At 42.2% G+C, this 13,600-nt stretch overlaps 1 protein-coding gene and 1 long non-coding RNA gene across 3 annotated transcripts; one reads left to right on the top strand and one right to left on the bottom strand.

The window, feature by feature from the left end:
• The first annotated feature begins 6,145 nt into the window (after positions 1 to 6,145).
• LOC139294319 (uncharacterized) lies at positions 6,146 to 10,078 on the top strand. Of its 2 annotated transcripts, none has more exons than XR_011598402.1 (3): positions 6,146 to 6,174; positions 6,427 to 6,477; positions 9,813 to 10,078. It is a non-coding gene; the product is annotated as an uncharacterized lncRNA (long non-coding RNA). The 2 variants fall into 2 exon arrangements; XR_011598403.1 differs by having other exon boundaries at positions 6,159 to 6,174; positions 9,690 to 9,815.
• nkx3.3 (NK3 homeobox 3) lies at positions 8,998 to 11,118 on the bottom strand. The gene is made up of 2 exons (XM_070916174.1): positions 10,728 to 11,118; positions 8,998 to 10,048 (listed from the first exon to the last, which is right to left on the bottom strand). Exons 1-2 carry the CDS (start codon positions 11,002 to 11,004, stop codon positions 9,534 to 9,536), a joined length of 792 nt encoding a protein of 263 aa, XP_070772275.1. The 5' UTR covers positions 11,005 to 11,118; the 3' UTR covers positions 8,998 to 9,533.
• Positions 11,119 to 13,600: the final 2,482 nt, after the last annotated feature.

Consider the following 13,600-nt stretch of genomic DNA (forward strand, 5'->3'; position numbering starts at 1 on the left):
ATATAGGATGTTGTTCTGTGAGTAGCTATAGTTACATCTTGGTGACTTACTTTGGTCACTACCTCCTTCTGTTTTTCTCATCTCTCCGTCAAGTCATTCTACAGAGAGAGATTTGCCTGTGAAGAGCTACTGTATGTCCAGTAAATAAGTGAGCCTGACCTAGAAAGACTAACTGATGATTAATTTAAACCTCTCTTAATAGAGTTCTACCATTACGATAATGAGTAACGATCTTGTCACAGCAATTGCACCCTTTAAAGAAAACAATTTACTTTACAATTTACCCTTTTAATATAAACAGGCATTAAATAGAGGATAGTTATTGCTGTCAGAGTGGCACACTTTACACTGTCAGTCATAATTACTCTGAGGTGTTTACCCAGTGGGTGTGTGTGAGTGTGTAGATCAGTGGCTGCTGCCCTTTAAACAAACCTGAAACACTTTATCTCCTTGACTGAATATTATCGCTATTTCAAGGCCATCTTGACTGTATTTGGACAATAACACACACACACACACACACACACACACACACACACACACACACACACACACTGCATGTATCTTTTCTGGTGGAAAAGACCCTTACAAATTGATGAAGGGCTGGCAGAAACACACATGCATACACTCCCTTGTGTATTTCTGTAAGCCCATGTTTTGGAAACTCAAGCCTCCGGTCAAAGCTCCTTACAGCAAGCACCTGTGGACGAGTGTATTTCACACAGAATCACTTACACACACACACACACACACACACACACACACACCACTAGGGTACTTAGGAATGTGAACGCCTGAAGGACTCAGGTCCTCTACAACAACTCTCCCTCGGTCGCTCGCCTTCTCTTACTCTACATATTTATGGCTCTTTTGTTGCTTCTCTTGTCAGATCGCTCTCCATATATTAAGCCAAATCATGACTGGACCACTCAGCATGAATTACAGAGTGATACAGGATTATGCCATAATGTCCACTTTATTCCATCCTTGCCAGCAGCTAATGGATGAGGTGTGATTACAGGCTCTTCGTCTAACTCACTGGGATACACACAGACACATACAGGTTGTGATCTCACGCTCCTTGGGGGTGCTGCTGGATAAAGGAGCTGTTGTTGTAATCCCTTTGGCTGCTGCAGTCTCTCCCACTCTGGGCAGGAGGAGAGGAGAGAAGCCAAGAGAAGAGGAGAGACCAGGGTCTCAAGCAGAAAGGCTTTAGTAGAGAGGAGTAGAGGCAAACAAGCTTTTTGGTGCATACATTTAGCAAATAATAGAACATGTGATACACATTTATGGCTGGTGTAATTTGTTTAGATTTTGTTATTTACTGGCATTCCTGTAAAACTTGATCCTGTGCAACAATCTGCAGACAAGATAACCATAATTGAGATGTTATCTCTGATTTTCATGTTTCATTTCCATTATTGTTCCAAATTGTATTTCTGAGAAAAGTGGGCTGAAGTGATGCTGAAATATTATCTCGGAGCCACCCCCTCATTCAGGGCCGGATTAATCCGTTAGTGAACTGAGTCCTATAGGCTGAGTCCTCATCACAGCAGCCCAGGCTCATGTCACCCCCCCCCCCCTGTATTTTCTGTCACCCTCCAAACTGTCACTATCCAATAAAAAAGGATTACAACAGTTTACAGACTGTTTAGTCTGACCATACTAGCAATGTTTTGTAATTTGTGGTATATTGTGTTATTTTTGTGACTTCCCAGTTTTGGCTACGTCACCTGGACATACTGTATTCAAATTTAGAGAAAAGTGAAAAATGGCTCCTGCCTAGATTTCATGATAAGTTTATTCCTCGTTAACTCTAACGTGACTCCCAAGATGGCAGCTTCAGACTGAATTATGAAGCGTAGCAAAATGTGAATTCCAGATGAGTGACAATCTACTAAAATAACAGAAGGATCATCAACCTACTGTACCAGTTGTGGCTTGAATGTCTCCCATAGTGCTGTGGAGAATTAGGATGCGGGGGAGATACGGTTCCTGTCATCACATAAGAGAACAAGTTGGGGAGGAGAAATTCTTCCCACCACCACCAAGGATACAAGATGATCACTAACACACACACAAATACATATGCACACAGTGTTCGAAAGAAGGCTAAATAGAAAACAGTTGTTTTGATCATGAGCATTTACATGTGAAGCGAAGCCTGTAGAGGACGCAGGACAACACGGACATATTGTCTGTGGCTATGGCGTGAGTGTGAGTTTGATACGGGATCCTTCTCACTTCTTGTGCAATAAAAGCATAACATGCAAGACTTACATTGAATAGAAAGCTCCTCGATAAATCCAAGTGTAAAATGCCATTGCTAATGGACCAGAATATGGAGAAGGAGAGAGAGGGAGAATAATGCTCCTAGTGTTGGGAAACTGATATTTCCCAGCAGACAAAGCCAAAATGTGATTATGGGAAAAAAATAGTTAGGGAGGCTTTGTGCAAAATTTAGACTGTGTATATGTGTTGCCTAAGGAGGGATCCGCAGTTGAAAACTTACTCCACCACGTTACTTTCATGATCAAAGCAAAAGGCACATTCACATATACACACACACACACACACACACACACACACACACACACACACACACACACACACACACACACACACACACACACACACACACACACACACACACACATCCCTTGGGCCTTTGGAAGTGAAGCCTTGGCAGGGTCTGATGAACTGCAGCATTGTTACGGGTGATTGCAGGTCTCCTCCGCCCCTCTCTGTTTCAAATGTTGTGACAAATTCCTTTTAAAAGGTAAGCGAGGTCATAAAATCTTCTTACAAACACTTCAGAGAGCCACAACACACACACTCATACAGCACGTGTGCAAGTGCAAAGACACACACACAGCCTGAGACCAAAATAAAGTTGTCTGTCAGTAGTGTGGAAGCGGTGTGGACAAGATTGTGTGTGTGTGTGTGTGTGTGTGTGTGTGTGTGTGTGTGTGTGTGTGTGTGTGTGTGTGTGTGTGTGTGTGTGTGTGTGTGTGTGTGTGTGTGTGTGTGTGTGTGTGTGTGTGTGTGTGTGTGTGTGTGTGTGTGTGCGTGCGCCAAAGCAACACAGGTGCAGTCAGGGACACTGAGGAAGAAACAGGCCTCCTGCCCTTTGAACTTGAGCTTGAAAAGAAAGCTGTCTTCCCTTCCTGTCAAATAAGCTTTACTGCCATGCCTTCAAGCTGTAGTCAGCACAAACTGGTCTGGTGAAAACCGTGAGCCATTCATTTATTTACCGAAAGCATTCACACCAATTCAAAAGCTTTCATTACACACTTCTCTGAAAAAACTTCAGTGACAGCTATTATCAGCAGTGATTTATATGGAAGCCATTAAATGTGATTATATATATATATATATATATTTGTTTAAAAAAAATTTTTTTAATGTATATATATTTATATATAATTTTTTTTACCATTTCATTTTTGCTCTGCAAAGTTGCTGACAGTCCAGATGAAGATTGCTAATTTGTTACGAACACATGTCCAAAAATATTTTCCTCTGGCAAACCTCTTCAGGAGGGATCTGTCCAGTATACACTGTATCCCTCAGTGTGTGTATCAGGTAGATTTGAGGCTCGTGTGTGCATGTGTTTTCGTCTCCAGACCTCCGGAGATACAGAATTGGTTCAAGGTTAGGACATATTTTTTACAGTGAGTCTCCTTCTTAACCCTGTAGCCTTGGGAAATATATTCTTCTTGCTGTTCAGTTAATGATGTGGTCTAAAGAGAAGAACATGCAGCCTGAAAGACTAAAAACATGGCGCAGATAAGTATAACATGGGGATGAAAACTACGGTACAGATGCAAGAGAGAGAACAAAAGGTTTAATTTAAACTGCAAGTCGGTGAGAGGAAGGCAGCCTTAAAGGACAACAAGCTGGCCGCACAAAAGTTTTTAGATATCTTGGATACTGTCTGTACTCAGTGGGGATGAGAGTCCCTCTCATTGGAGGTGTGGAGAGAGACGAGGAAGAGGAGAGGGAGGAGGGTAGTTTGAGAGGCCATAAGTGGGCCTGAGTAGTTCCTTTATCAGCCCACTGATAGAAGAAGACTTCTCTCTGTGTGTCAGAGCTGCTCAATGCTCTCCTTGTCTCTGCTTATCACCGCTAATTAAAACATTTGGATTCTTCCTCCGAGCCGGCTCTGGAGGAGTGTGTGTCTGTCTGAGCATGTGTGTGGGAGACATGAGAGCGGAGAGGAGTCAGAGGAAGGAAACGTAGCAGCTTGGAAGACTTCCTGTCCATCTATGGACACATACTGAACCTCAACAACTGATAGACACGTTGTTTCTACAGTTGCATACAGACACATTTCACTTGATCTTGATGCAACCTTTTTATGTTTCCAGTTTCATTTCCTCTATTTCCTGTCTTTTTCCTGTCTTTTTTTTCCCCCCACATATATTTTTCATATTGTAAATTCAATATACATTGTATATGTTATAGGAAGCAAAAATATTATAAACAGTGCAAACAAACATGTAATGAAGAAATACCGATAATAGATGTCCGGCATGGAGATGTGTTGTAGTATGGTGTCTTTTTTGATTTATTTTCCAGTCCCTCGCAAGCTTTACCTTTCTACTTTTCCTTAATCTGCTTCTAAATACACTCAGTCTCTCAGCCCTGAACATCCTGCATCTGCTCCTAATGGACACACACACACACACACACACACACACATATATGCCACGTGGACTGGACCTGGGCTACTTCCTCAAAATGATCCTGTTCTTTATAAGTTCTGGGTGGGCTCATCTCTCTATTCATTCCCTCCGTGACTCCTGCTCTGACAAACACCGAGCTGGGATCACTGCATTTCTTTACATGCACAATACTACGACCACTGGGCCACAGTAGCTGCTGGGTGCTCTGCTCAGCTTAAAACTGCCTAAAATGTGTCAAGAGATGTTTGAATTTTAAACCAGTTCTTATAAAATGATAATTTGGTAACAGAATGAAATAGTAATAGAAATCAACAGAAATTACACTGCAGCCTAATCAGTGAACTTACCAACATGCCAAACAGAACAATGTGGGTTGATTGTACTGAATCGGTTCAAATTGTGCGCAAAGGTGTGATGTCTAATTCCTTTTGGGACCGGGGGGGCTTGTGAGTGCTGATGCGGTTGGTGTGATGGATGTGTCTTCCCTAGGGGGAGTTGATGTCTTATAACTTTACTGTAAATGTTTACATTCCTACATGAACTGATGCTATCTGCTAATAGTCTCTGGAACGAGCCTGAAGAGTCCTCTGGGTGGGATTATTTGCAGCTTGTGTGTGTGAGAGAGGGAGAGAGAGGGAGACCAGGTCAAAGGGAAGCCGATCTGTCTTTAAACAGAGGTATTAACCATGACCCCTCTCCTTCCTGAGTCCTGCCCTGTGTCTGCCGAGGGCCAACGCATTAACAGCAGCAGAACAGACACTACTGCTGCTCCATCGTGTTCCTGAAGCAAAACATTTTGCGGTTGTTCTAATTGTCTCTGATAGCAAAATCAACAATTGGCAGGGCATGAATCATTTTTAGACGGGGAAGCCTCTCCCTGTCCTGCTTTCGTGTGAGCTCTAAATCTGTTCATATTACCCAGCTGTCTCAGTGCCAGCAGCAGTTATGTGAAGATGATATTGTTTAAATCAACAAGGCCCTTGAGAAAATGATTCCTGCTACAATGGGCGCATCGGAAATGCATATATAATTGCTGCTCAGGAGCCCTGTGAGAATTCTCTGTCAATAGATCTGTATCTTAAAAGTGCAGCCAAGCATGGATTAGGTGAGGACTGTCATTCCTGTGTTGCTCACTGTACCTCAGCCCCACCCTCAACGCATTCCTCCCAGCTGAGAAAACTGCAGCGACATAAAAGAAAACAGGAAATTACCTGTTTCCACTGTCATTATTAAATCCTATTTTAATCTGGAAGCTGGTGCTGATGATTGTTTGAAGAGGCAGAGGAACGTGTTCTTCTGTCTGGCTCCTTTCATTCTCTAACTCGCTCTGCTTTATGAGCCTATTCATGGAGGAGGCACACTAATAGCACAGCTCCAAGTGTTTACATACTTGAGCGTTACATATTTATACGCGCAGTAATGCTTGATGGCTCAGTGGACAACTGGCTGGAACAACACACAATTGCTGAGATCTGACGTCTGACAGGCAAGAAACAAGCATCAGACAATCGTAAAGGTTTTAAACAAAAGGTTAGCCAAATGTATTTGGAAGAGAAAACAAAGGCAAACGGTAAAATTATTACTCAAACTGTCTGTTGCAAACATCCTGGTTCAACTTTGACCTACAGCACCCTGGATTATTACAACATTTATTTTCAAATTAAGTGGTTTAGATAATATGGCTGAAATGTTGGCTTGATTTCTAATGTCTGACTGATTGTGTTTCTTTCTCCATTAGACTTTGTTGCAGCAATGCTGCCATGCTCCCAGATTTCAGCAATTAACTTGAGTGAGTATAATTTTATCATAATTGATCAAAATAATGGCCAAAAGACATGAAAATAATTTGTAATAAACCAGAATCCCTTAGAATAAAACAATCCAAAGTTCAGCCTCACTTATGGATGAGGTCCATAGTCATCAAAATCATCCTGGGTTGTGTCACTCATCATCAGAGCCTTACTTGTTCTCTATGGAAATTTACATCAGTGTGACATCACAGACTGGGTGCAGGAAAAAGAACAAATCTTATCTAGTCACGGTAGACGGCAATGACAAAAGCAGCTATTCACCAGCACAATGAGAGTAATCAGAGCACATAGAAAATGGCATACCTCGGAGCCACAACGCAACACCATGAACTTTTCTGTTGCATAGTCTTAGTCGTCTCTGTCCTGGACAGCAAATACACCCTGTGTAAATGAAAATAATTAGACTTAATGGTGCCCTGGTGTCGGACAGACATAAAGGAGGTGTGTTCCCTCCCAGAAACCTGTTGTGTCAACCACTTAGGGTAGCTTGAAGTGGTGTTTTGATATAAGAGATAAATGAGGTTTGGGCTGGTGCCTGAGTATGGCACAAGGCCATCTTCTCTGCCAAAGCAGCTCGTGGTGGGAAAAGGGAAGTTCAAGTACCTTTTTAACACCACAGTTCTTTGATGTCACGGCCTCTTTAATGTTGTAATAAAGTAATAATGATATTTGCTAGGCTTAGATAGACAGGACACTGCCCCTGTGTGCAAATACTTGGATACATTTTGCACATGAGCAAACATTTACTTTGTATCATATCACTGAATATGTTTCACGAATCTATTTTGTACATTTCTGGCCGCATAAAAACCTTGTATCTGTTAACCTGTAGTACATCAGTAAGGCAGATAGTGCCATTTATGCCACACAATTCTGGCAATTAACGCCATCACCGACTGGCTGGTATAAATACAATCAGTTAAGGACTAAGCCAAAGCACCAGTCACCTCATTTAGGAATTATGTTTTCATTTTCCTACCAAGTGTGGCTGTTATGTATATTCCTTTGGGATGAGGGTGTAGTCTTTTCAGTAAGGGATGATTAATGGGTGCTGTTTTGTGCAGCCCGGCTGGATGGTGTAACATCTCCACGGTCTATTGACCCTCTCTGACTCATGCAGCACACAGTAGAGAGTAGGCCTACGCTTCACTCTTAAAACACATAAGAAACACACATTTATAAAAACGCTAATAAATATTCACCTTCGAATAATCATCTGGCTGAGTCAGTAAAATCAGTCAGTTTTGTGCTAAAATAAAAAATGCTAAAATAAAAGTGAACTCAATTGGCTGTCTGCATTTCTTTGCATGCACATGACCCTCTCCAAAAGCTCCCTAAAGGTCCATAAAGCTTGTATAAAGAATGTGCTGTTGCAGGTGTTATGTTGAGTTTCATGATCAATAAAGATGTCCCATAAATAAAATAAATGCCTACTAAAAATGTCAGTCTCGGTCATGCTACTCGCACGTCAAGATAAGCTACTTTCTCTTGTTGGGTTTGTATAAATTCAGGATTCCTTTCTGCTCTGTCTGGTCGCTTAACATGGACTGTTCCTGGCAGTCATTGAGGAGTGGAAAAAAGCAACATATAGATCATCTTGTGGGCTCTTGAAGCACCCAGTCAGGAGCTGTTACTGTGAACTAAAAGTCACTGCCTGATTTCATATTTTTACATTGATATATATTGTAAATAATTAATAAAATACAGCTACATCCTTTCAGACCCACTGGAGTTATTTCAAGTATTTATATAAATGTACCAATTTAAAAGAATACATTTTTGCACGCTTAATTGTAGGATACCATTAAGATTACCCACTAACTGCTACTTTCTCAGCATTGTGATATTTAGGGACTGAATGAAAGTTACTGGGGTGGTGAGTGGGATTAAATCTTAATTTTCAGTTTTTAACAGCATTGTTAATATTTTATTTGGACCCCACCCTTGACTTATGAAAAACCTGCAATGACCTCCCCCTATATCTCAAAATGTAGCACTGTGTTGGTACAACTCATTCCACCATTAAAATAAAAAAAAAGCAAAAGCATAAAGAATTTAAAATGGTGTAATCAAACCTTAGTATATTTATGAATTTTCACAAATTAGCAAATTACAGGCAGAATAAGTGATATCCAAATGTATGGCAGACATCACGTACTGTTTGTTATGATGCAGAAAAAAGTGAAGGAGGAAATGACTGTTGGTAGAGGTAACATTTAGTGTGATAAATCCCTGAAACAGAGACAGGATTGTTCTCTTCTGCATATAGCAAAAGGTACCTTTGTGACCCACTGTGCACACTATAACCATCATTTGCGACTATTTAATTCTTTTAAAAATGAATCCCACAAGGGAATGATGAAATATAAAAAAATATATAAGGACCTTTTCTCAGCTCTCATATGTCAGACTACCCTCCCCTCAGCAAAAACAAGAAATACATAACCTCCCCTCCCCCCAGTAATTTGTGTACAGCCCCTTTGCAATTTTGTCTTTTAGATACAATATTTATTAAAATGGATGGAAGATAAGATAATGAGAAAACTACCCAGCAGATCAGAGAAAGAAGTTTGAGCAAGTCAACAGCATTTATCCTCTAAATTATTATGTTGTTTCTTGTAAATCATTTAAAATTAAAACCACACTCAAATCTCGGTCTTAAATGCTAAAGATTTCTTCACACATACTCAAAAGAGCGTTGTAATGGCTCCCATGCCCACACTAATATTCACTGCAGGCTAACATTTATGTTTTATATATTATTTTTGATTTCCTTACAGAATATCTCTAAATTTAGCTAGTCATGATGAGAGACATTTGCATTTGATGAACCCCAAATAGCAGGAAAAGTTCTGCTATTTTGCTTTTTTTTTTAAATGGCCAGACTGGTTTCTAGTTAGAAGTAAAAAAAAAAAATAACCCTCAAAAACTGTACAGGCTCAGTCCGTTTGACAGCATACAGCACCATAGTGCCATAGGGTCATACAGCTGGCTGCAGCACCTTGAGTTGCTCAAGTCATGCAGTCTCTGGAGTTCAGAGCATCCCTCCACAGGACATGCTGTTCGTGCTCCAGGGCTGGCCGTAGTGGTGCAGGTAGGGGTAGTACTGGTAGGCCTGGTACAGTGGCACAGTCATTGGGACGTGTACTCTGTTCGCCTGATGGTACTGCTTTTGATTGTCCCTCACCAGCACTTTTACTGCCACCTTCTTATGCGAGCTGCACGCCGCCAGCTCGGCCGCCACCTGACGCCGTTTGGTTTTATATCTCCGGTTCTGGAACCAGATTTTCACCTGGGTCTCTGTGAGTTTCAGAGCTTCTGCCACATCGGCCCGTTCCGGACCGGAGAGGTACCTCTGCGCGTTGAAGCGGCGCTCCAGCTCGTAGATCTGTGCGTGAGAGAAGGCGGCCCTGGAGCGCTTCTTGGTACCGGGCCTGCACTGCCGCTCCTCGGGTAAACAGCTGACAGTCTCCCCGCTGTGGAGATATCCCTCCTCCTCCTTCTGACGTTCATCCCTCTCCACGCCGTGTGGTTGCTGGTCTGCAGGGCCTAGGAAAGACAATAAAAATGTGTGATGACAATAAATGTGTTTTCTCTGTCAAGGTGGTCAAAGCAGCAGAGCTGCTGGCTGAGAGGTCGCTTCAACAAGGTGCTGATGTTGGTCAATATGAGGTTTCCCTCTTCTTTCGCTTTCACACTGTCACTAAGTGAAGGGATATCATGAAATCAATCATTTTAGTTTTATTATTTTGTTTTCCAGCACTGTGTCATAGCCTGAATACATTTCTCAAACAACAAAGTCTGACGGGGCAAAAAACCTTTATGATTATATAGCATTTTCATGACAAACAGTATGGCACCATTACTGGCCCTCAGTCGTATTGGCGCAGATGCTAATGGTGTCAAATATGGCCTTAAGATATTTGGATTTATATTTTTATTGGGAAAAATACATTTTTAAAAAAATCAAATCCTTCTAAATACTACTGAAAATATCCCATCATATAATTTCTCTGTTGTGAATTAAAGCCATATTTTATCTAAAAAAGATACAAAAGAGACAAACATGCCATTAAGGAGAGACAAATTCATCCCGTTTCTGAAGCAAAATGTAAAATCTATGTAAATGCCGATAACACGCGAAGCTGTCTTCTCTCGGTCGTATTTGTTGCAGTGTAAAACACAGTCTTTACTGCTCTTTACTGCTGAATAACATGAAGCTGCTCACCCTCTCTGGTCTCCTCTCCTGTGGACTCCTCGCTGTAGGTGTCAGGTCGGAGGTTTCCAGCAGACAGGCGGAGATCCCCAGCAAGCCTCTCCGGGTGGATGCGGTTCTTATCCGCGTCTTGATGAGACGGATCAGGGACTCTCGTCACACCATGCCCGGTGCACGTGTTGCTCTTTGTTGCGCGGATCTCTTCTGCACTCCCGGTATCGGGCTTCCCCCGGGCATCACGTCCGGTTAGGATGTCTTTGATGGAGAAGGACGAAAAACTTAATGTCATGATTGAAATAAGCGCACGGGTATTTCCTCACTCTCGCATGCAATGTATTTGGAGGCATCAAGAGATCAGCCACTCGAAAGCAAAAGTCCTTATACTGATTCGATCTTTTCAACGCTCTCTAATTTAATTGTGGTGAAGTAAGTCCGGTCTGCTAATGAACAACCTACATCAGGAGCTGTCAAGTCTATTACAATATTCTCAGCTGCAGCAGTTAACCTTTGATAGGCTGTTTCCTCTGCCTGGTCCCTCCTCCGCACCGCCCAGCTGCCTGCTGCTCTCTGCGCTCTAATTGAGGACGAGGGACACTGATTTTGCAGATGAGGTTTTCACCTTGAGGTGCTTTTTATGAACTTATGTTACGAACGCAGTGGTCGTTGAAATGTAATACCTCCACAGAGCTACATTTCTCAGAACTTCTAAGTATGTGGAGACGAGAGCATTTCAGATATTACGGCTAATATTGGCGACTCGGAGTGGATGTTTTCAACTATTCTTGCAAAATGGAGCTGTTTCAGCCCCTGTGTACTCACCAAGTATCAGTTACATGTAAATTGTAGTAAGAAAATCAGATGCGTAAAGTTCACTAAGCGTGCGTAAAACGCAGCTTGGCCACAATCCTGCAGCCCTATTCTGCATATGAGCTATAACTGTTGTTGCACAACTTGATTTTACAATTACAGAACCATTCTAATATGAAATTGTTAGATTTGCTTCGATCCATTATTTAATCTTAACAGAATTGAACCTGTAATTATTCAGAATTGTAAATTTTAGCAATTGTTATATTATAAAAAATCTAAAATTCGGGATGTTTTCTAATTTCACAGTTGTGAAGTTTTTAAATAACTTGAGACTGACCATAGAGTGTCTTAGTGCGAAGAGAGGACCCCCAGCCTTGTTGCTCAAACAGGGGAGTAGCGCCACCGTGTGGTCGTGATGCATGGTGTCCAAACATCAGAGATGTGCATAAAGAAAAGATGGCATCTATGCATGTACACGCCCTTCCCATCCCCTCTCTCTCTCTCACACACGCACACGCATTACACAATCAGCAGGCCTGCCCTTCGGAGAAGACGTGAAGACAGACAGAGTGATCTGCCTCCTCTGGTGTTTTGTTTTCTTCCTCTGACTAAACACAGAAATCTCTGTTTGCCACAGAGGCAAATCAGCTGCAGGGCGTTGAAACATGTCCGGATGGGAAACTCTGGCACACTTACATGTGTTCAATCCACGAGACAACATCACCACAATGACAAAATGTAACGTTTTAATTCAGCAAAACCATGTAGGAATTTAGCTCATTACTTAATAGCATGCTTGCTATAATAAACGGTGTTACTGCTGATTATAATGTCTGAATAAAGCAGCTTTTCCATCACTCACTCACTCATAGTTGTAAGCAACATGTCTGCTTTATAATCTGCCTTCAAATACACTCATATTTTCAACCTCCCTGCCCTTTGCCTGCTAAATGGTTTCCTCCTGAACACACGCGCACACCGCTTCTGGATCGGTCGTCTTAGCTAAAGGAAGCTGCACGTGCATCCACTACATTTCCACAGACATCAGTTCTGTGGGGTGGATCACCTTTCTGTTAGGCCCAAAAGAAAAATCGTGTTTAAATCTGGGTCTTGTGATCAACACCATGTTATGTATATAGCGCAAAGTTTGTCAGGTTTAAGGTGTACAACATGCACAGGGTGTGCTGAGACAAAACGGGCTCATTAGACCACCCCATATACATTTAGAATTAAAAAAGAAGCCGTTTTATCGAACTAACACTGGCGGCTTAAGTCCTGAAACCCTTTTCCATCTGATGCCATATTGGCGGCGACTCTTGGAGGGCCACCTAAAGGGAGAGCCTAAGTTACTCCAGCTTCTCCCCGCACTTTTCCTTCTCTATATTTGGGCCCTGGATCTTTTGTAAGCTCCTCGAGTGGTTGCCATGGGAGACTCTGTTTTGGGAAACTCCACGCCTAACGCAGCGATGAGCCGAGCTGCTATCTTTGGAAGCACCAGATAGCGATCGCAGCGCCTGTCAGAGCAGCCGTGGCCAGGCCGCGTCCTCAGGCATCGCCGTCCTGTCGCCAGCTCTATTTACACTAGTGACTCTGCAGCACTTAGAGCTGACACCAGGTATGTCCTACCGGCAGCGCAGTAGCCAGGGGAAGTGGCCGGGGAGGCTATCACAGGAGACAAACACTCTGTTTACGTTGCCATTCATCTCCATTAATGGTGTCTGCGTATTCGACCATACCTGGGAGGTGAAGGTGTTTGTTTAAGTAGCCTACATCTCCAATCAACGGCACGTGTGGAAATGTTGGTAATTATCATAATTATGATGTAATATAATCATTATAAACTTACTAGCAGGCTGTATCTTTACACCATTTTTTATTATTATTTGGAGTATAGTAGCATATATAGCTTTTTTTTTGTGGAAATGATGTATTTCAGTGACACGAAGAGAAACTTTTCCAACAATATTTATCATCCGAGCCTCTGTGAGTGTATTCGCTCTGTGGGTCCCGAGGATGCTGGCTGTCTGGTTAATGTCCATCTCTGAATCCTGACCGGACATTAGCTCGCCCCTAAA

Source organism: Enoplosus armatus, chromosome 12 (genome assembly GCF_043641665.1).
Source record: "Enoplosus armatus isolate fEnoArm2 chromosome 12, fEnoArm2.hap1, whole genome shotgun sequence".
In the NCBI taxonomy this organism is placed as follows: domain Eukaryota; kingdom Metazoa; phylum Chordata; class Actinopteri; order Centrarchiformes; family Enoplosidae; genus Enoplosus; species Enoplosus armatus.